The sequence below is a fragment of the Clytia hemisphaerica genome, unplaced genomic scaffold (genome assembly GCF_902728285.1).
Source record: "Clytia hemisphaerica strain Z4C2 unplaced genomic scaffold, Clytia hemisphaerica genome assembly, whole genome shotgun sequence".
Classification (NCBI taxonomy): domain Eukaryota; kingdom Metazoa; phylum Cnidaria; class Hydrozoa; order Leptothecata; family Clytiidae; genus Clytia; species Clytia hemisphaerica.
This window is the reverse complement of record NW_027104548.1, coordinates 1,158,487-1,182,010: the sequence shown is the minus strand read 5'-3', so window position 1 is coordinate 1,182,010 and position 23,524 is coordinate 1,158,487. Positions and strand designations below refer to the sequence as shown.

At 33.1% G+C, this 23,524-nt stretch overlaps 3 protein-coding genes across 3 annotated transcripts in view; all 3 read left to right on the top strand.

The window, feature by feature from the left end:
- LOC136822806 (2-iminobutanoate/2-iminopropanoate deaminase-like) overlaps nt 1–23,524 on the top strand; it is a 224,509-nt gene that overhangs the window by 115,548 nt on the left and 85,437 nt on the right. The gene's annotated exons all lie outside the window — the stretch shown is intronic.
- LOC136822734 (uncharacterized) lies at nt 6,519–10,462 on the top strand. Its single transcript, XM_067079016.1, has 4 exons — nt 6,519–6,661; nt 6,859–7,987; nt 8,485–9,001; nt 9,290–10,462. The coding sequence occupies exons 1-4, from the start codon at nt 6,646–6,648 to the stop codon at nt 9,596–9,598; spliced, it is 1,971 nt and encodes a 656-aa protein (XP_066935117.1). The 5' UTR covers nt 6,519–6,645; the 3' UTR covers nt 9,599–10,462.
- The window catches only part of LOC136822783 (protein cereblon-like), a 37,851-nt gene continuing 26,537 nt past the window's right edge, over nt 12,211–23,524 (top strand). Inside the window, exons 1-3 of the mRNA XM_067079064.1 lie at nt 12,211–12,457; nt 14,734–14,883; nt 17,355–17,491. Of these exons, the coding sequence (XP_066935165.1) occupies nt 12,292–12,457; nt 14,734–14,883; nt 17,355–17,491 (453 nt within the window). The 5' untranslated portion in view covers nt 12,211–12,291. The remainder of the gene's footprint in view (nt 12,458–14,733; nt 14,884–17,354; nt 17,492–23,524) is intronic.

The window sequence follows — 23,524 nt, the reverse complement described above, 5'->3', positions numbered from 1 at the left end:
CAGCTTAAATTCGCTTTCATTGTCCAACGCAAAAACGAGAAACCAGATGAAAGAAGAGAGAATACAGAAGAGAACACAGAAGAGAATTTGAGAGAAAGGAAAAAGGTGTATATTATTGGAGACTCTATGCTGAACGGACAGAAAGAAGTTGGATTTAGAAAACTTCAACATGATGTAAAGATCAGACCACACCCCGGTGCTAACACGGAGGATTTGATCGATCACATAAAGCCTATTTTGAGAAGGAAAAAGGCTGATGTCATGATCATCCATGGTGGAACAAATGACCTTACGAGTGATGGTGAAACAACGAAAAACTTGGAAGCTATAAATCGCATTGCGAAGAAGATCTCACCAAGAACGAAATTGGTAATTTCAAACTGTGTTGTTCGTACTGATACTCCAGATGGTCCTGATAAAGTTACAAATTTGAATACAGGTTTGAAGAAAATGTGTGAAAATATGAAATTTGATCTTATAGACAACGGTAACATTACAGAAAACCAGCTTTCAAGAGGTAAACTTCATCTTAACAATCATGGGAATTCTCGCCTTGCCCAAAATTTTATCAAATATATTAGGGACTTGGAATGACGCACGAAAGACACAAACTTAGACAAATTAATTTCTCTAAGAAAGAAGTCAAAAAACCCGACTATTGGATATCTAAACATAAATTCTTTTCGTAACAAATCTGATAACCTGTTTGCCCTTACTGGCCATCTTCTTGATATCTTAGTTATTGCAGAAACAAAATTAGATGCTGCCTCAACCAACGCCTCCTTGAAAAAACCCAATTTTAAGCTTCCTTACCGAGTTGATGTAAATAAAAAATCAGAGGGTATGTTGGTGTATATAAGAGAGGGTCTTGCATCTCGAAAACTGAAGATATACAGTAGCAAAGGCATACAGATTATTATATTTGAATTACGGCTTAAGAAAAACAGTTGGCTCATTCTAGCCATATACAAAAATCCAAAAATTAAGATTAAGCAATTCATTGAAAAACTGTCGGACCTCATGAATGAATTCTTAGGAAGATTTGATCGTTTATTAGTATTAGGTGATTTCAACACTGAACCGTCTCAAACTGACTTAAAAACAATTCATGGATAGATATAACTTATCAAATTTGATCCAACAAAAAACTTGCTTCAAAAAACCAGAGGGAACTTGCATTGACCTTATTTTAACAAACTGCAAGTCTAGCCTTCAACATTCCCATGCTGTTGAGACTGATTTAAGTGATTTTCATCTAATGCCAATAACTATGTTTAGAGAAGGCTACGAAAGTCTACCTCCACAAACCATTCAATATCGAGATTTTTCTAAATTTAAAGGCTTTGATTTTAATTTAGAACTTTCTCATACCTTAAGAATATTCCAACCGATAGATTATAGTCAATTTGAGCTAATATTTACTAATATTTTGGATAAATATGCCCCATTAAAGAAAAAGACTATCAGAGGCAATGACAAATCTCACATGACAAGGAACTTAGGAAGCAAATCATGAAGCGCTCTCGCTTAAAAAATATTTCAAGAAAAACAAAACTTCCTGAGGATATCCAAGCCTATCATAAACAGAGGAATTTGGTAGTAAAATTAAATAAAAAACAAAAAAAATCTTATTTTGAGAGTATAGATACTACCAAAGAAAAATCCCTCTGGAATATGTGCAAGCCTTATTTTACCAACAAAGGCTGTTACCAAGGCAAAATTGTCCTAGCTGAGAAAAATGACATTGTTTCTGACGATCAAAAGATTGTTAACATATTTAATAAATACTTTAGAGACATTACAAGAACTCTGCCCATTAAACATACTGGAAAAAATTTTGATAAATTCTCTGAGCCAGTTCTCGAAGCCCTTAATCACTTTTCAGATCACCCCAGTATCATTAAGATTAAAGCAGAGACTTGTAATGATAATCTCCAAGATATATTTCAATTTCGATGTGTAGATAATAATGAGGTTCGTAAAATCATCCTCTCGCTAAATCCAAGAAAATCTGTCAGTGGTGATTTACCGATTAATATCTTAAAATTATCAGTCGATATTTATTTAGATTTTATAACAAATTTTATTAATTCATCAATCCAAAGCAACGTTTTTCCAAACGAACTAAAATTTGCTGACATCAGTCCCGTCTTTAAGAAAGAAGACGAGATGGATAAAGTGAATTACAGACCCATAAGCATACTGCCAGCAATCTCAAAAGTTTTTGAACGTGTGCTTTTCAATCAACTTAACACATTTATCGAACCTAAATTTAGCAAACTTCTCTGTGGATTTCGGAGAGGTCACAGCACACAACATGCTATGTTACGCCTTCTCAAAAGATGGCAAGCATGTTTAGATAAAAATGAGATTGTAGGCACTGTCCTTATGGATCTGTCAAAAGCTTATGATTGTCTGAACCATGAGTTACTTATTGCAAAGTTACAAGCCTATGGAATCGGGGGTCCAGCTTTGCTTCTTATCTATAATTACCTAAAAAAACGAAAGCAAAGGGTTAAAATTGGATCAATTTTCAGCGAATGGCTTGAGATACTTTCAGGAGTACCACAGGGTTCAATCTTAGGTCCTTTACTATTCAATATTTTTATCAATGATATAATTAAATTTGTAGAGCAATGCGACATTTGCAATTTTGCTGATGACAACACTATCGATAGTTGTGGAACCACTGAAAATATCGTCTTGAAAAAATTGCAAAACGATTTAACTATTTTAATATCTTGGTTCGAATCCAACTATCTTGTTGCAAACCCAGGAAAATTCCAAATGATGCTATTAGGAAAAAATATTGATAACTCTAATATTTCAATCAAGTATAAGAATGTTACTATAAAAGCAAAAAATTCAGTTTTGCTACTAGGAATTATTTTTGATGAGAAACTGAATTTTAACCAACATGTAGACAAAATATGTTCTACTGTAAGTAGGAATACTACAGCTCTTCAGAGGATAAGGAAATATTTGAATCCCGAAAAAGCCCTCACACTCTGTAACTCATACATCCTTTGTCACCTTAAATATTGTCCCCTCATTTGGATGTTTTCCTCAAGAGCATCCAACGATGAAATAAACAGAGTGCATAAACGGGCTTTACGTGTGGTACATTCAAACTTTTCTTTAGACTATGGAGTTTTATTAAACCGTACAAATACTGTAAAAATCCACATTCAAATTTACAATATTTGATGGTGGAAATTTTCAAATCAATCAAAGGTTTGAGTCCAAGCTTCATGGCAGAAATTTTTCAAATAAAAACAGTGGTATACAAACTAAAATCCACAAAACTCTTAACTCTCCCTGAAGCTACTCGCTATACCTTCGGTATTTACGGTTTATCCTTTAGAGCATCTTTATTGTGGAACCAATTACCTAAGAAGTTGAAATTACATGACATTCAAACTCTAGCCAAATTTAAAACAGAGATAAAACGTTGGAAAGGCTCTAAATGCTCATGTAACATCTGTAGGTAATTGGCCCTAAGGATCTCGTCGTTTTTACTTATTATTTTGATATTGTTGGATTTTATTAGTTATAAATTTACTTGATTTGTAATTACGGTACCCCAACATTAAAGAAAGATATTATTATTATTATTATTATTTGACTTTCAAAAAATAGTATTTAAACATTATGAATTTATAATAATTACAAAAAACAAAAGTTTGATACTTCATTTGGGAAATATTCAATAAATTCCTAGTTTCAATTTTCAGTGGGAGTTTTTCTAGGGCTTTGTTTATCGCGCAATTTTTGCGTCACACAAACTTTCTTGGCCGCTCGTAATAATTATGCATTGCCAAATTTGGTTCTCCATTGTCATGTCAGGATCAATGTTGACGTCACCTAAGCATTAAAAAAGAATATATTCTATTCGCTGCGCGAGCGCACTTTTTGTAGACTAGTCGGAATACTTTCTTTTACTCGAGGGATTGATGGTAACTTTTCATCTTCGTTATTTTTAAAATGAAGCACAACTGAAAAAAAACCAAACTTCAGAAAGTTGCGTATTTCCAGTGAGTAAACGATTCTGACAATTAACAAAATTGATGATGATGATTTTTTTTCGGTCAGACAAATGTCTCGTTTTGGGGGTTCTAGTCTTAGTCTTGATCCCTAGGCCTACGCGAGATTGAAGCGTTTGGGTAAATGAGACAAAACTCCAAAAAAGCTGGTGTTTTGAAGCGCTTCCGTGCGATCGAAATATCGCTGTTTGTGACGCACTGTCAATTGCCTTGGAAATTCATCCATTTTCTTCTCTCGCTCGCCTTATGGAAATTTTGAATTTTAGTGAAAACTTTTGGCCTCAGAAATCCTCTGTCGTCCGTCCCCACTGTTACACTGTCAGCCAGACGATCTCAATCGAACGGAATCGACGATCGAACCAGTCGAACCAAATCGTAACGCAATCGACCGATTGAAATTCGATTGTCGAACGCAATCGAATCTCAATCGAATATTACCGCAATTTTCAGATTCGATTGATTCGATTGCGTTCGAAATCGAAAGTAATTTCATTCGGCTTGTGATACTACTGTGCTACCCGCTACCTACTATGCCAAAACAAGATAAAACCACAATATATATCTAGTTTTGAAAGTATGAAGCCAGAAAAAGGCTTTTGTTATGCAATTGTTTACAGTTGCTAAGGGGAATCCTCAGCAAAATGCAAGCTAAAATAGTATATGTTATTGGCAAAAGTTATGGTCAATTGAATAAAAAAGTTACTTTCTTCGGAAAGTGCTCAAAAACGTTAAAAATCGACCTATCAAATTAAACAGAAGCAATTACACAATACATCAGTATTTTCGTTTCAGTAATTAAAAATGATAATTAGCTGTCTAAATGACCTTTTGTTATCATAAAGGAAGATTGAATTTCAATGAAAAGAAGAAAATTTGTCGAAAAAAGAATCTGGTAAAATTCATTAAAATACATCAAAAATGGGTTTCGAGGTAGATCCAGTCTTACATAGACTTTATCCAGTCTAGCACCAAACACCTGAGGAAAATTTTGGTAAAAGTAAATTAAATTGATTTTGATGAAGATTTTAAACCCTTTCGACCCTTCATTTTCAACATTTACGTGTTTAGTTACTGAAAAATACTCTTAATCATGTAAAGGCTATTGTAATTGCCAAATTTAAAATAAAAATTTGATAGGTCGATTTTAAACGTTTTCGAGCACTTTCTGAAAGTAACTTTTTTATTCAATTGTGCATAACTTTTGATCTAATGAATCGAAATTAATAAATGACCTATCAAAATTTAAGTTCTTTCCAACGAAATAGGAATGGTTCTTTTAAAATTTTTAGATTTCGAGAAAATTAGTTTCAAAGAGAGAAACTTTTTTGTGGCGCACCCGGTATATTCTATAAAAAAAAAAGAAAACGCAAATTAGCTGAGGCCTTCAATAGTGAGATAATGAATGCTTCTTGAAATTGCTTTCTTATTCAATTTGTCAAATTTGGACCGAAGATTTTTGGATTTTCGGGACCTGTAACTAGCCATCCAGTGGGAATTTTTTCAAAAAGAAATTTCACAGGTTGCAACAATCATGGGTTTGACCAAAATATTTGAAAATGAAGTAATAATTCTGAGGATATCACTTCCTTGCTTGTCTATATCTCTCAGAAAATAGCTCTTAAAGGTTGGTCAAAACCACATAATTAGAAATTGTGGCTATTTTACTATACACCACTGATTGAGCTATTCCTGTGTAAGATTCTTTGACAAAATAACCAACATTATGGGCATATAGTCCTATTTTGAATGGTTTTATAGACCAATAGAAATGCTAAATATTTCCTCAAAAAACCTAAATTTTGAAAAAAAACATTTTTGAGGTTTAATCTTGGTGTTGGTACCCACAGAGGCATGAGCCACAATTTATCACACAATTCAACTGTGAAATATTTAGCCAATGGGTAAAGCTAGAAAATTAGTTCTTTTTGCATTTTTTTTCATGAGAGCCACTATTTTTCGCTTTTTATATCCATTTTAACCCTTTATATATCAGGCATGGGCTATGTAGGAGGGTGAAGCCCTCCTGTAATGCCCAGTTTGAGTTAGAAGTCGTCATTTTTGGTCTAACTCGTAGGAATTGAATTGGATTCAAAAGTGAGTCTTTCCAGCCTGTTCCAGCAAGATTTTAAGCCCGAAAGTCAAAAAAATTTGACAAAAATCCACTTTTTTAAACGTTTTTTGACCATTTTTGGTCAACGAGTGATCCAAGAACCTCCAAAATTGGCCCTGTTTTACTTGATTCTGTCCTCCAGCAAATTAATTTGAAGTTTTCTATTATCATTCACGCAGGTCCGCGCAGCCTTTAAAGTTTGAACTAGCGATTTTCTTTAAAAAACTTAGAAAAAAATTGCTTTGGCACTTAAAGGGTTAAGAAGTGTAATAAAAAATAACGAAAATGCCCTTTCCTGTGGAAACTGTATCTGGAAAATAACATGAAACTTCAAAGCACTGTAAAAGCAATCATTTTATAAAATCTTTTAATCGTTTTATGTTTTTGTCATTTTTAGGGATAAGAAAAGACATTCTTTAATTGAATAAGTGAATTAGGTGTATCTGTTCGGATATAGTTACAACTGAGAGAAATTCCTTGAGGAATCAGAAGATGCTTCTAAGGAAAGGTTAGTTTCATTTTATCTTTGCCTTCAAGGTAAGATGTTGATTTAATGGCAATTTGTAATATTTTGCTGATGATCTAGCATTTCTCAATATTTTGAAAGTTTCAATAGAATTAGTTTAGAAATCTTACCTTTTTTGTTTTATATGCCCTTAAATTTCATTATCCAATTCCTCAATATTTCAATTTTCTTTGCCATAGCAAGCAGAGAAAAGATGAAGAAACTGCTGATCCTAGTTTTTATTGCTGGTTTCTTTTATTTGTTCCTCAAAATCTCGAATATTACTCAAAAACAATCACAAAAGTCTCCACCAGCCTTCCAATCAAGTTACATCATTTTGAGGCAAGGAAGTTCATTGCCGCTGTTTGGTGCTATACAAAGCCAAAGGCGTCTAATTGGTGTGTCTGAAATTCTGTATAACCCTGAAATTGAACTTGAAGCACGCGATTACATTCCTGTCAAAGTGCCAACAATCAGTGCACCAGAACAAGAAACAAACTCTTTAAACCTCTACTCATGGACAGAGATATGTAATAAGAATATAGATAGTTTGATCTATCATCCATTGTTCCCTCATCTACCTGAATATAAAAAATCAACAGTCAAGTTAGACCTGAATATAGGCAAGAACACAGGTGTCTATTTATTTGGTAAATTGAAGCCAGGGATGGCTGGTGTATATAGATTCCATGCATTATCTACCAAAATTGCATTCCAAGTATGGCTATCAAGTGATGAGAACCCGTCCAATTCCAAACTGATATTACACGAGAATCTTGTCCGGTCAAAAGACTTGGAACTTTTCAATTCACCTTATCATATCAGTATTGTTCTAAAAACGGGCACCTCCCCTGGTAAATTTTCATTGAAATGGTTAACACCAGGCAAGAAAGAATACACTTTGATCCCATCAAATAATCTAGAATCTTATCCACCGGACAGTCCAATGGTGCGTGAAGAGAACCTTCAAAAGATGATGATTTTGGATAAGAAAATACCTTTGCGTGATATGTACGATTCTGACCAAAACAAAAGAAGAGCTTTGATGTTCAAACTACCGTTCATCCCTGAAGAAGACATTGAAGGTTTGTTCCCAAAATGCAATTATGATCCTTCCTACTTGATCAAGAAGAAGATTACTAAACAATATGCAGGACAGTGGGAGACACATTTCACGTCAGTTTATCCTCCTGATGAGACAGATATGGTTATTTACCACCCAGGAATGAAAGACCCACACATCATCTATGGTAATCCTTTACTGAAACGTGATGTGGCTGATTTCATTGTTGAAAAAGTGGTCAATGCCATCAAAGAGAAACATAAAGAGTAAGTTTATTTTTATATACTACCCTTGAATGGAAGTACTTAAAAGTTCACCCACCTTGATGAACACTTTCGGTTCTTTTAACAACTTCATCCAACTGTTTGCTCAAATCAAGCTTCAAGACCTCAGTGAATGGTGACCATTTACCTTAACTGGATTAAATTTCGCGTGGATTGATTTTTAAAATGTTGTCCATGCAAAAATTTTGGATTTTCAATTCGCGAAGCTGCGCGAAGAAAAAAAATCCACTTTATTCTTTTTAGTCATTCCTTGTGACGATGTGAAGCTCTGACGTTTTGTATATCGAGAATAACTCTTCAATGTTCGAGTTATTTCAAATGAATGATAAAATGCTCCTATGAACTGATTGCCTTGAAAACTGGCTGAGTCCGAAATATTCCGGAAAAATCAAATAATAATAGCCGCATTCCTTATTCCGCATTATTAGCGTTCGAAATAATATCATTCTATACACATATTTTTTGTCATTCTTCCATAGTAAATATCAATTGAAAGAAATCCTCTCAGTCGAACAGAACGAAGATGATGTCAAAGGTGATCGTTACTTAGTGGAACTGGAACTTTTGAACGACCAAGATGAAAAAACATATCGATTCGCCGAATATTTATATCATCCAAAAGGCAGCAACCAGCTATGTTACCCTGAGAATTTCAAATGGAATAAAACAGCTGAAGTGAACCTCATTATTACTTCAGCTGGTCAGAGTCGTTGGTTAATTCACTTCATAAACACTGTCAATCAGATTTATAAAGAGACCAATGATGAGAACATTGCAATTACTATTGTGGATTTTGACAACAAGGACACTGGTGTAATGAAAGCATTGAAAGAATCACCATTGAAAAAATACACTTATATCAGGAGAAAGGGCAAATTTCATAAAACACTAGCGCTGAATGATGCAGCAGCTTCCATCACCAATCCTGATGCTATTGTCATGCAAGTTGATCTTCATTTGGTCATACCAGCTGACTTCATCGACAATGTTCGGAAGGTAATTGCACTATTTATCATATCAAGCTCTTTGCTCTTCCAGCAATTTATGTACACACCGTTGTGTGCCCTAGTCATTATTTTCTAGCTTTGGAAGAAGAACTCCACTTCTGCTAAGTTTGTTTCTTGTCACACTACAATGATTTAAAGCTTTGTTATGCTGTCGCAAGTTATGTTAGAGCGAATGGCGATATTTGAGATTTTCGTAATCAAATGGGCTTTTTTTTTCATGCCAGTTTAGTGACAGGTATGTGTACTAATTTTACTTTTTGTTTTATAATTTGTTTAGCATACTATCCAAGGCAGAATGGCTTGTAGTCCATTGTTGAATCGTTTGCAATGTGGCGCAACACCTCAACATCCAACTGGCTATTGGGAAGATGAAGGCTATGGTATCTTTGGTATCTACAAATCAGACTGGAATTACGTGGGTGGTATGAACGCCAAAGGCTTTCAAGACAAATGGGGTGGAGAGGATTGGGAACTGTTAGATTCTGTATTGAGTCATGGATTTGAATGTGAAAGACTAAAAATTAAAAATTTCCATCACGTTTTTCATTCCAAAAAGAACATGTGGAATAATTTATTGTTCACGTGATATCTGGTTTTGGTGCAATTTGATATTCTCATCTAATGCCTTGCTGCATCTGGTTGGATTGTTAATCTGTAATAAATAGAGTTCAATCTATAAAATGTTGATGTTGATAGTTCTGTTGAAGCTAAATAATTCAGTATTGCTCCGAATCTTTTTTCTACACAGTACTTTAACTCAAGAAAAAAAATTCAACAAATGTACAAGAGATTATTCAAGGATAAAATTTTGCGGTAAAAAAATTGTGCTGGATTTTGTGGATTTTAGTTTCATCTGTGAAATAAAGTCCAATAGAAATTTGTAAAGGTCATGCTCGAATTATCTTTTGAATAGACCGAATATAGCATCAGAATCTTATGCTATCTCTAGAGTTGATTAGTGGTTGAGAAAGGTCGGTCCATATGGAAATGCCCATTCTAAGTTCAGTCTTTTTAACATTCATAAAGATTTTTACTCCATGTTTAATAAAAGGATAAAAAAAATAATATATTAGAAATTTAAAAGTTAGATTATTTTCAAATTACCTCTAGAAAATACAGCTGTTGAAGTTCAGGAAATTGGTTGATTAATTATATTCTTGATAATATCTACGTTTTTGTTCTAATTGTTAGCTCAAACAGCGGAGTTTGTAAACAATCAATGCTTACTTTTTTGCAATGACAAAGTGCTCAATTCTCAAAATGAGGTGGGAATCTTAAAACACAGTGCTAAGCATTCAGGTATGGTAAACTTTTGAAAGTTATTTTTATTAATATTTAAATCAGAAAAATGTACAAAAAAATATTTCCAATTTATTTCAGAGGACTTATTGTTAATAAGATTTATTGTCAACATGAAAAATATGAGCAATCTGATTAGCTAAAAACGCGTACATAAATGCTGGGTACAGAACAGTGTTCAAGAGTGGTTCAAATCTATAAACTTTGCTAACTTCTAAGAACAAAAGCCGACTACCACCTAACAGTCACCCTGGTGTGTATATGATAGAATGCGAATGTGGTAAAAGATATGTTGGCGAGACCGGGTTAAAGATATCCACACGTGTCAGCCAACACAAAAAAGAACGTTGAAGATGAAAAATGGGACATTTCGGGTATAACTAACCATGCTAAAGACTGTACCCAAGGACTTAATTGGAACGAAGCTAGGCTTTTAAAGACTGAAGAGAACAAATTTGATAGAAAAGTGCGAGAGGCATTGGAAATCCAATTCCGTCAGACGGCGCCACATAGTGACCATGGTCTTAATTTAGACGATGGTCAGTATGTGACATCTAGGTTTTGGAAGCCAATGCTCTCGCACATTAGGGAGAAGACACTACATTGACTTTTTTGACGTCAAAAAAAGTCAAGGTAGCGCCTTCAACCGTTTGTATTGTTTAGACCTGACGAAGACCTGCACCAAGCAGGTCGAAATATTGTTTACACGAAAAATATATACAGAATGACCATTAAAATGTTATTTAAATTATAATCTACATTCGTATCAAAGTATGACACTAAAGGCAATGTACATAAATACTGTATTTCATATTGTACCGTACAAATACGAGACCGCGTTCAAAAAGGGGTCTGGTAAGCGAGAGATCATATTTTGTACAATTTTATCCTCAAAAATATTATCTTTTTTCTCTCACTTCACTCAAAAGTTATCAAAAGAATGTTTTGATATTTTAATGATATTTCCAATCATTTCACCAAAATACAGCAAGTGAAAAAACAAAACAAAGAAAAAGACACACGAGGCGAGAAGTGGACAGAGAAAAGTTTGTTGATGTTTTTCAAGTTGACGATAAACCAGTTATCAGTTATCACACTTTTACTAGTACAATATAGGATGTATTTTTTTCTTGTTCAGAGTTTTTTGAACTCCTACGTCGAAAGATATATCCCATATTATACTCGGTATAGTGTGATAACTATTACTTAGTGTTTTTTAACGTTCAGATATTATAATTTTCTTCATTTTTTTACAAATTTTTATGTTAGAAGTTCCTTTAAATTATACGAAATTAGTCTGATTCACAGACTTCTATAGATATACTTTCTCACTAATTAAAATTTTTCGTCAGAGGATGAGCAGAAGCCTAAGCAAAATTTATTGAATAAAGAAATACGGGGAAAATGATTAGGAGGAAATTCTTCTCTACGATTAAGAGTCACATAAACCAAATTTATTTTGACAAAGTTGAAAGTACAGTTAAATAGATAATTTATCATTTTTAATAGCATAGATTTTTATTAGAGGTTTATTATGAGAGATTTTGAAAAATTAACGTTATTAATTATAATTCAAATTATTTTTAAGTTTGAATTTCTAATGAAAGTTGCATCTATCTAAGTTGTATTATGTCTTTTCGCTTTTGATTTTAAAATTTCAATCTAATGTTCCACAGGTTATCCTTCAGAATTGCAAATTCTAAGTTTTGATTAAAATACTTCAACAGTCCATTTGAAAAACTGAAGGTGTAGTCTACTGTCATCATATATAAAAGTTTCGAAATAAAACATAACTTTGTTTTCATTTTCAAGTTTCTAACAGAATTCTTTGAATGTAATTCCATCACAACTTTCCCTTTTGCTACTGTTATTTTCGTGCCCTTATTTTTTTCTCGTTGCAGTAATAAAGACAAAAATACAAATTCTAATATCGAAAATGTAAAGCTGCAATGATTTTGGTACTGGAGAAGTTACAGGAAGATGGATATGAATGAAATGGAAAGTGAAAGTGAAAGTGTACTAAGCATGGAAAATGATGAAAATATTGCTTTAAATGAAGAAGCTGATAATGAAGATGAAGAAGAAGTGATTGAAAATGAAAATGAAGAGAATGAAGATAACAATATAGAGAATGTCATAGAATATGGTATGAATGATGAACTTTTTACAATGCTTTGAAATGCTCACTTTCAGCATAACCACTGGTCCGTTTTTGCGGAAATTTTGGCTGTAATGTAAACTTTTAACTTTTATCCTCAATACTTAACACAAATCCTAAGATACAGAATCTATGGCTAATTTAAATAGTACCTCCTTCGAATACATGGATGTCTTATTTTATAAGATGTGCCTTTTACCCTATAAAAGAAACTAGAATCTGTTACCCCTCTACTACATTCCTGTCTCAGTGACCCGAGGTCTCTATGAAAAAAGTATTCAACAGGTTTAAATTTGAGATCTCCAAAACTCACTGGGGTGAGAACTTTCAAACATAATGGAGTATGGTTTCCTAGAATTCATTAAAATGATTTTTTACCGGGGTAAGATCTCCCAGTTTTGGTCCGGGTAGGGAATGTTCGTTAATTTTGACCTGCAGGGTCTCAAAAGGGAAACAATAATTACAAGGTCTCAAAATTAGGCTATTTTTTGGACCTACCCCGGTGGAGGTCCTATAAATTAACCTGTGTTTGTTCGTCCGTTCGTCCGTTCGTTCGTTCCTTCGTCTGTTACCAACTTTTCTCAGGATTGAATCATAGGAATCTTTTGATTTTTGGTACAAAGGTGCAAAATGGTGGTGGCCAAAATGTGACGGAGGCAGGGGGGGGGGCACGCAGTTACTACAAGACATGATGTGTAGTAAGTGCTTTTTCAACACTTTTTTTCAGGACCACCACCCTTTGCAGTTACTACACCTTGGTAGTAACTGTTTTCCGAAAAGATTTCCAGGTACCACCCCTGTTTATGAGTGATATCATCAAAAACATGCTTGAAATTACCCTAAATTGCGATTATTTTTCAACCTAATACCATTTTTGTGCTAGATTTTCTTTTAATTTACTTGGTTAACAGCTGTTGAGAACATTTTAATGATAATTACGGAAAGCATAATTTCAAAGTTGGGTCTGAGAAAATTTCAAATTTTTTTTCGTCCATTTATAACAAAAATATTTTTTTTAACAAAGAATTTTTTTAACAAAAAAATTCATTTTTTGTGAAAAATTTTGAAAGTTCTTTAAAAAGAATTAAAATATAAGCACTTACTACACAAAAAGTGCTAGTTTTAGTGTTTGGCACCACCCCCAAACAGCAGTTACTACACTGTGTAGTAACTGTTTTCATAACTTCTGAATACAGTACCACCACGATAGTAAGTGTCATACTGTCTTGTAGTAACTGCATGCCCGACGGAGGCCGATTTTCGAAAAAAAAAATTTTTGGGCAAATTTGGGCCAAAAAACGGCTAAAAAACAGGTTTTTTAGAGTTCGTGAAAAATTGGATCATTAATTTTTTCTGATTTTTTGTATGAAAGTAGGGTACCATCATAGGTAAAAGATGGCGCAAGCAGATTTTTGCAAAAAAATTTTGTTGGCTCAAAAAACGCATGTTTATCTATAAGAATCACTATTAATGAGCATACATTAATGTTCTTAGTCAAATTACTCAATTTTTTTATGAGATAGATGTTTTTTTTGCTCTTGAGGGTTAACTTTTAGAGAGTATGTGTGTTTAGACATGAAATTTTGGTTGCTTACCGTGTTTTTATAGAAAAACTGGCCAAATTCGATATTTTTTTATAAGCACATTATCAATTACTTAGGTATTAGGTTTTCTCGAGATTGGCTCTTTCATTCTTTATGATTTTTTGCACAAAGATGCATAACTTTAAATCCTAAAATGTGACGGAGCCCGATTTTCCAAAAAAAATGTTTTTGGGCAAATTTGGGTCTAAAAACGGCTAAAAAAAGGGTTTTTTGGACTTTGTGAAACATTGGATCATTGCTTTTTCCTGATTTTTTACATGAAAGTAGGTAAAAGATGGCTCAAGCAGATTTTTGTAAAAATAGAATTTTTCAGCTGAAAAAACGCATCTTTATTTATAAGAATCACTATTAATAAGCATAAGCATTCTTAGCCAAATTACTCATTTTTTTAATGAGAAAGATGTTTTTTTTGCTCACGAAGTCTTGATTATGAAAGATTATTTCAAGAGTATGAAATTTTGGTTTCTAAACGTTTTTTTTATAAGAAACAAACGACTAATTTTAATAGATCGTCACTATTTGTGATCTGAATGTTATTTGTTAAATGCATAACCAGGTAGGTCCATAAAAGTATCACTTGTTTACATTTTTTATCACCGGTTTGGATAATGGGTTTTTGGTACAGGGATATCCTCTAGTTTCGATATTCTTAATTTACAGGTATAGAGAATGTCATCGAGTTAGATGATTTCGATGATGGTGATGAGGAGGATGGTGATGATGGTGACGTTGTTGGTGTTGCGGATGTCTTGGCGTTCCTACAACAATATATTGCTGGTGATGAAGATGAAGGTGGAAGTAGTGAAGAATGTAAGTTCTGCCTTATATTGTGTGCACTAGTGTTAAATGTTTTTCTGTCTTAAACGCCCAATGGATTTCCCTCTCACCAAAAGTTAAAAAGAAGCATTTCTCTCGCAGCCAATTCTTTACTTATTGGGCTTTTTTGTAAATCTTATAGTGAAAATAAAAATGCAGCGTGATCGTCAGGGTGATCGTTTACCTCAAAAAGTTCAGCAAATATATTAACAATTTGGGATTACCCATCATGTGAAGTCAACGTTGACCTCTCGTCGGTATATAATTTGTCATTGTATATCTACATTCGTGCCTGTGCCTTTGACTTACATCCCAAAGTAAACAGTTGAACCTGATCATTTGTAATTATTGTTTTCTCACCCACAACCCCCGGAAATTTTTGGAAAAATACTATATTCTGTTTGAGGAGAGCGTATATTCTTGTTGTCGCCTAAATCCCGTAGATCGCTTAGAATATTTTCCCATTAGATTTGAATTGATTTTCGATTTTGATAGGGTGTACATATATACTTTGATGGGATAAAAACTTTAAGATTTTGCGGGGATCAAATTTTGCGGGGACTTAATTTCGCGGATGGTATTAACGGGAGACATACTTTCATGATGTTGTGTCTTTTTACTGCCAAAATATACACACTTGTTGTTGAAATACGCAGTATTAGCGTTTTTTTGATGCCAGTGATCATTTTAAAAGTAGTTATTTGATAATTTTTCAGTTTTGTTCAAAAAGATTTTGCGGATGAGGCCTTTCCAAATTTCCACTGGTACATAAAAGCCGCGAAACTTTTCCCATTAAAGTATCTAATGGGCAGGATATTGACCACTATCAACAGTATCTCGTTTGATGCCAGTCAAAAATACCCCCCCTAAATGTGAGGTTTGAAAAATCAGCCACCTTTTTGCTCATAAAATGAGACCGAATGGTGGCTGACATTTTAAACTAAATTCATGGTTAAGATAAATTATCTGGCTTTATGGTGATATAACTTACATAAAAAGTGGCTGACAATATCATCAGAAAACAGAGTCTAAACTGTGAGTCATTTTGGTGGCTTCAAACCTGGCGACTGACACTTAGTGTTTTAACTTGATGGGCTGTCTATTGATAAATTGCAGTAAAAATACCGTTTTTAGTATCGAAATGGCTTACAGACAGATCATTATTATGGTAAATGTAATTTTTTGGTGGCTGACAGGTTGTTAAGGGAACAAAAAAGTGGCTTACAAGACAAACATGCTGTTTAAATTCAAACTATCTTATTTTGGTCATGTATTTTTTCATCATTATAGTTCCATGTCTTTAGACTAATATTTTCTTGTTTTGTTAGTTATTGGGACTATTTGGTGGCTTTCAATTAACTTTTTAAAAGTTAGAGTTTCAGTGTAGTTTATGAAACAAAGGAGATACTGTTTATGAGCAATGAAAGATGTCTTTTTTGTAGTAATATAGTTTTTACAAAGTGTTTGGAGGATTTGGTGGCTGACAAATGCCAAATATCGGCATGTTTGAGTACATATGGCGGCTTCAATTAGACAAAATGGTTGCAGTTTCACATTTTGAAAGCAGATATTTATACCAGCTTTAAATTCATGTTTTGTCATATGTCAGATACATTATAATTTCGTTATCGTAATGTTTTCATTGACATAATATTAGTTCTTTTGGTGGCTGACATAATGCTTATTTTTAAGCAATAGTTTGCTCTAAAAATTGCGAATTGAATAAATGAATGAATGGATGGATAGTAAGAAGACTTTTCATAGTTTATTGTCTTGTTCAATGTTTATTGGTTTGTCATCTTGTCAGCCACCAAAGCTTCTCCATTTTTTCAAAAGATTAAATTCAGAAGATTATTCCATAATTTTGATTACCTGAATTGATGCAAAAAATTATTCTGAAAAAAATTAATTGATAATTATCGGTTAAAAATTGAACAAAAGGTCTTGTAAGCCACCAATTAGTACATTTTATATATTTTTGTTTTCTTTTGTTCAAAATTAGGTCAAGGAGGTGACATTGTGCGAATTTTTTTTTAATTTGACCAAAATGGTGGCTTTCATAGTTTTTTTTTAAACTTAGAAATTGGTCAGTGTCAGCCATCAAAATGCATCTTTATATCTGGATAATTCATGTACATTTAATATTCACTAGATAGCAAAATCTATCTACTATTGAAGTATCAGATTTATTTTTTTTAAATACAAAGGAGTAATATGATGGCTGACATTTAGTGCTTATGGTTAAAAACAATAATGCAGCCACCAAAATAGCTTATTTATGTATTCTAAACTACTAGGGTTGTTCTACACGGTTTTTCCTATGTTGATGTAAAATTTCACTTGAAAAAAATAAATTCTTTAAAAGTTATGACCAAAATCAGTTTTTTTACCATTTTTTGAAATTTTTAAAACCTCACACAATTTTTGACTGGCATCGTTTACGAAGTTGTTTAATTTTTCTTTAGCTGACAGTGATGACATGGAATATCATTCAGCGAACAGCGACAGCGACCATGAAGATGAAAGAGAAGAAAATGAAGAAGGAGAGCAAAGTCAAAACTCCGAAACAACTTTCGATACCAATCTACCAACTTCTCACTCGGTGAGTATATCGAATTTTAAACATCGAAATGCAAGTCTAAATCCAAAAAGGTTTAGGTCAAATTTTTGGAAATTTCAACTGCAACTGTACGTTAGTACTAGAGTAATAAGTTTTTAAATTTCAATAAATATGAGGTTGTTGGGCATTCTCAAACGTTTGTGAAGAGGTCTGCGATTCAGACTTATATCTTCCCTTATATTTTTGGGCCTACCACGGAGGTCCTTTAAATTAACTGATGTACGTTCGTCTGTTACCAGCTTTTCTCGGGATTGGCTCATTAGTTTTTCTGATATTTTGCACAGTGATGCAAAATGGTGATTCCCAAAAAGTGACAGTGCCCGATTTTCGAAAAAAAAAAATTTTGGGGCAAATTTGGGCCAAAAAGTGCCTAAAAATGAAGTTTTTTCGACTTTGTGTGAAATTGCTTAACTAGATTTTTTGCATAAAGATAGAGGGCAAGGTTTTCTAAAAAGTGGCTGAAGCTTTTTTCGGAAAATTTCTTTTGGCCGTAAAAATCGGATTTTCTTATTTGGGGAAATTCCCTTATGTCATTTTTAGGGGAAAAGAGCATTTCTCCCAATTGGATTGATATTTTTTTCAGATTTTTGCACTTTGATGTAAAATGGCAATGCTCAAAATGTGACGGAGCCTGATTTTCGAGAAAAAAAAAAATTTTCCAGCCGAAAATGCCGGAAATATGCCGGAAAAACTGTTTTTTTTTGGCATTTTCTCGAGATTTGATCATTAGTTTTTTCAGATTTCTTTCTCAAAGATGCGTATTAACAATGCCCGAAACATGGCCGAGTCCGATTTTTGAGAAAAAAAATTTTCCGGCCGAAAATGCCGGAAATATGCCGGAAATCGCAGTTTTTTCTGGATTTTTATTGGACTTTTTCCTTACAATTGGCACCCTCGCGAGCCAGGGCCGATAAACGATTCTGCGACTTAAAGAGGCCAGTACCGTATAATTGGAGGAATCGTTTAGGGCCCTGGTACAGTTAAATGAAAAATATCAAGATTCTTGATATTTTTCGACCTTTGGACTCTGGATGAGTGAGTGAGAGAAAGATTTCGGGAAGACAGAAAATCGAGCTGCGAACGCACTTACTAGGATATTTTCATCAAATACTGTGAATAGCTTTACGCTGTACGACCACGCAATGAAAACCAATATCTTGAAAAGTTGGTTTCTCGTTTTTGATGGATGGGAAGCAAGTGTTGGAGTGTTGGACTAATAACTGGCCTGGACTTTGACTGTTTTCGATGTTTTTCTCTCAATAAAAATTTACACTATATATCAATTAAACTGTCTGTGTGAGTTTTAGTTTTACTGGCTCTCAAATTATCTAATTCAGTCAAAATCATCATAAATGTTAATGTTTTTCTGGATGTGGATGGTGTGTTGTTTTGGTTATCTGATTTGACTTTTGCCTATATTTTCCCTTGACTGACTTTAGTCATGTTTAGACTCAGACAGCAGGTCCTAATTTCAGCCCTGAATTTAGTTGCTGTTAATTATGAGCTTTTTGTTCTTTATTTTTAGAGAAGTTGTTAGAATAAAACAAATCTCATGCTTATTATTTCCAATGGCAATTTGAAGAGTAGCTGATTGACTACTATGTCTTATATAACCAGCCCACCAGACAGCCCATGCAGTAATGTCAACCGAGTAAACCTAAAAGGGTATTTATCAAATCACATACATCATGGCAGCTGCTTTTTTGCCGCTGTGAAAGATGTGCAACACTGGCGAACTGAAGAATGAATTTATCAGATGAGATTTAACGTAGCATCAACCAATTTATGGAATAAACTTCATTTTCGTTGAATTGAGTTATAAAAACTGAGAGATTACTGTGTTTTTTTAGCCCTGGTATTTCTGGTTGCTAAAATTAACATTGCTCAATAATTTGGTGTTAACGTACATGTTTAAAATTTAGAATGACATTTTGTCCTGCAAACAGTTGTACATGGATCGTAGTATTTATACATTTGGCAGCCAAAGACACTGAAAGGATTTTTGCAATAATATGGCCATTGTTTATATATTATATTGTGGACATCAAATGATAAGATTTACGAGAAAATCACCGTGACATTTTAGTGAATTCATGGTGAAAAGCTGCAATCATTCAATAATTCACTCAAAAAAGCTGTGAATTGTAGAAAGGTTGCAACTTTTCACCTAGATTCAATGTGAATTCACTAAAAAGTCACAAGGAATTTTTCTGAATTTTTTCCTGTGTACCGTCAACGGCTCTTACTTGGGACGAGTGGTCATATAATGGGATGGTTGACTTTCTGGTCTGTATTTTCACTTACTGCTAAATCTCTCTTGACAACAAAGTTTGTTTTCTATGAGATTTGCGACTATGTTAATTAAATGACTTTGGAGGTTCTGTAAAATGATGGCCGAATTGCTGTCCCATGTTTTATCAGACTGTCCCAAGTTAAGAGCCATTGACGGTAAGTTTATCTTCAGATCTTGCATGCTAATTTACATCATTATATTAAAATACTACTTTTTTGCCCAAAAGTATAATTATTCTCCAAAAATAACACATTCAAGTTTTTGGGTTATTTCCAGATTTTCTAGAGGGCAGTACCGCAGACAGGAGGGGCACAAAATTTGTGTAGGAGAGCAGATTTTTATGACACAGTAATTATATTTTTATATATGAATAATAATTACTATGCCATGAAAGTCTGCTCTTCTACACAAATTTGCGCCCCTCTTGTCTACGCTACTAGAGGGATTCTGCAAGAATCTGTATCAAAGTCAAAAATTTTGCATATGGAAATTATAATTTTGAAATACACGCTTTTCTTTTATAAGAAAACTCTATAAGAATATCAGGGTGAGATTTTGGGTTAAAACAATGGCTATTGGTTAAATTAGAAAAATAAGAATAATGCTTACCCTCAACCAAAGTACACTATTCTCATAAAAAAAAGCGTGTAGTAAGATTTTCTGCTGGAATTGATTTTGTCAAGATTAGATTTTTTCTATTCAAGAATACTGAACAAAAAAAAATAATACTACCGTAATGATAACAGGTAATCTTTTACAGAGAATAGAAAAAATTGTAATATTGAAATTACATTAAAGGAAGAATTTTTGGCGGGAATTTAATTGGGCATGATGGGTTTCAAGGATTAAAATTAAGGTGTAAATGTTTGAAATACCCCCTTTTATGACGTCTAAATAGTGAAAAATCGATTTGAGAAAATTTAAATTTGGCGGGAACTTTTCGGCCAAAATTTCTTCTTTAATGTATGCGTAACAGTGCACAGAAATTTTAAATTGACTTTTCACAGGATCTCTTTACAAAATATGAAATTATCCAAAATATGAAAATTGAGTGTAAAAGAGGTGTTAAAGGAATTTTTATACAACATAATAATATTGATTGTTGTTTGTAATTGTATTTTAATCCATTTTAATAATCCTTGTACAAGGTAATTTTTCAAATTGTAGTTCATTAAGGCTAACAGCTAACAAGAATTATCTTACTAGAGAATGAAAGTTTTATTTATTTTATATAAAGTGTCCCTTTTATTATTTGAAGCTTTCCATGTCAATCTTTATCTTTCAACACAATAATAATAATTTAATAGGTTTGATTTTAAAGGACCTAATAAAACTTTTCAAGTGGAACCCAATCTGCGATATCACCTGTCATTCCAAAAATTATCCTGTCCTCAGGTAAATTTTTATGCTGTTGTTTGGCAATATTATATCTTTTTTTTTTGTTGCAGGATTTTTGGACGAAACAGCAAGATCCTGAAAAAAGGATAAAAAAATTTCCTAGGAGACTGGAAATTAAGGAAAACCATGGAAAAGGGGCAGCAAACTTTGATTGATTTTTAACAAATCTCATCACATTCTTGTAAACTTTTCTGGTGACCAACCTTGTAGGAAATTAGCAAGTTGTTACTTTAGAATTTAGAATAAGAAATTAGTTTCTTGAGCAGTCTGAAAATAGAAAGGGGGGAAGTGTAGAAAATGATTCTATTTTCTTGAAAGAAAAAAAGTTTGGTAAAAAATTGCTAAGAGAGATTAAAAGAAAAAAAAAATGTCTTTCAATTTTCAAATTTTACCACAATTCAAAGCAAACTGCTAGTCAGACGTAAGTTTCCTTGCAAAATACAAAAATTGAGTTTCCTATAAGAATACAGAGACATTTTTCTTGAAAAATGCAGAAAAATCATTTTCTTTCAAAACATAAACAGTTATCCTTAATACAAAGATGAAAAACACAGAGATATTTTCCTTTAAAAATACAAGAAAAAGTCAACAAATTTCTATTTTCTATGGAAGAAACTTATTTTCCTTAAAAAAAACAGAATAATGTAGAAATCTTGGAAGAAAGTCAAGAAGTTTGTACTTTCCAAAACAAAAAGGTTATTTGTCATAAATTTCCAAATCATTTGGATCAAAAATAAAGAGCTTGAACTAATCTGAAAATTCATTTTTGATTCAATCTTCTGAATTTGTTTGAAAAATTTGTTCGATCTTTAGAAATATTCAAAACATTTGACAAACATAAAAGTTTAAAATTGTACTGAGCAACATGATTATTGCCTTTTTGTTTATTGCCAAAAGGTTGAAATATTCAAAGTTTGTAGAAAATAAAAATTATATATTATTTCCAATTTTGGCAAGTTTATTATCAGTCCAAAATGTACATAAATGGCATTGTGTTTATATCTGTTATATAATTATCATCAGGTCAGGTATTTTGAAAAAATGTTGAACAATATTCTCAAGTGCCAAAATGATAAAAATTAGTAGTCACCATTCCCATTTAAACGTTCAACACTGTCAGTCATTGGTATCAAATAGTTTCACTCAGGCGTCAAAAGACGTTCCCCAAATATCATTCAGTCATTATCATTTACCGCTATTCAAATCCATATCTCATTATATACATTTCACGTCAATCCATATTTGTACTGTCACTTGGGTAAGGCATCAGGTTACGCACACAAAGTTATACAAGGACATAAAAAGTAAAGCCAAGTTCAGTTGTAGGTATACACAGATTATAATCTTATAATACTTTATTATTCAATCCATATAAGTCCATTTCATTTTATGGATATGTCATTAAAACTCAAACTCCCACTTCTAAAGAAGGCAACTTCCAATTCATCCAACCAGATCGATGAACACAAATGGGCATTCAGCCATTGAGTGCTAGCTGACATCAGTACCAGAGATATATTTATACGTAGACATAGGACCTTTTTACATAGTTCTTCTGTCCTTATGTCTTTTTATTCATTCAGCAGCAGACAGTAGAAAATCAGCATCAAATTTGTTTAGTTCCCTCTATAGTGTTCGTTAGCAGTATGAAATTCCAATGGCATTTTTGCTTGATCAGAAAGAACATTCTTCATATTCAATGAGAAAGAAATCAAGAAAGTGACAAGTGATCCTCTTGCATTTCTGTTTTGCTTTGGAGAAACAGCTTGGCTCAAACATTTTGACAGTCTGGTTGTGGCTAGTTTGTATTTTATTTTGTTGAAAAATGATATAAACCATCCGTAGTTCGGACAAGATTTTTTTTCCTATCCGTCATTATGGGACTTTGCTAATCAACATCCGATTCGCGTACACCCCTGAAATCACTTTCGTTTTCTATATGTACCAGGGCTTATATCCCCCGTCAACGCGTCCATCAGAATCATCAATAGCGTAAGGGGGTTAGATAAGCCATGGAGTCGAGGGTGTACAATTGGTTGTTTTTTCATTCAAAAACATTATTGATAGCAATGCCCACCATAAGCATGTTTCAATTTTCAATAAAATTGATTTTTGAAGCCGGAACTATTTAAAAAACGCCGGAACAACCTATTTTCGCCGGAAAGACAGTATTTCTTGAATTTCTCGAGCTGTACTTTATATTTTTTTAGGAAATTTCGCACACTGATGCAAAATGACAATACCTAAAATGTGACGGAGCCCGATTTTCGAAAAACATTCTTTTCCGGCCGAAAATGCCAGAAGTATGCCGGAAAAACCGGTTT

Coding starts and splice junctions, on each gene's coding strand:
- LOC136822734 (XM_067079016.1), top strand. Junction 7,988..8,484: donor ATCAAAGAGAAACATAAAGA/GTAAGTTTATTT, acceptor ATTCTTCCATAG/TAAATATCAATTGAAAGAAA. Junction 9,002..9,289: donor TCATCGACAATGTTCGGAAG/GTAATTGCACTA, acceptor TAATTTGTTTAG/CATACTATCCAAGGCAGAAT.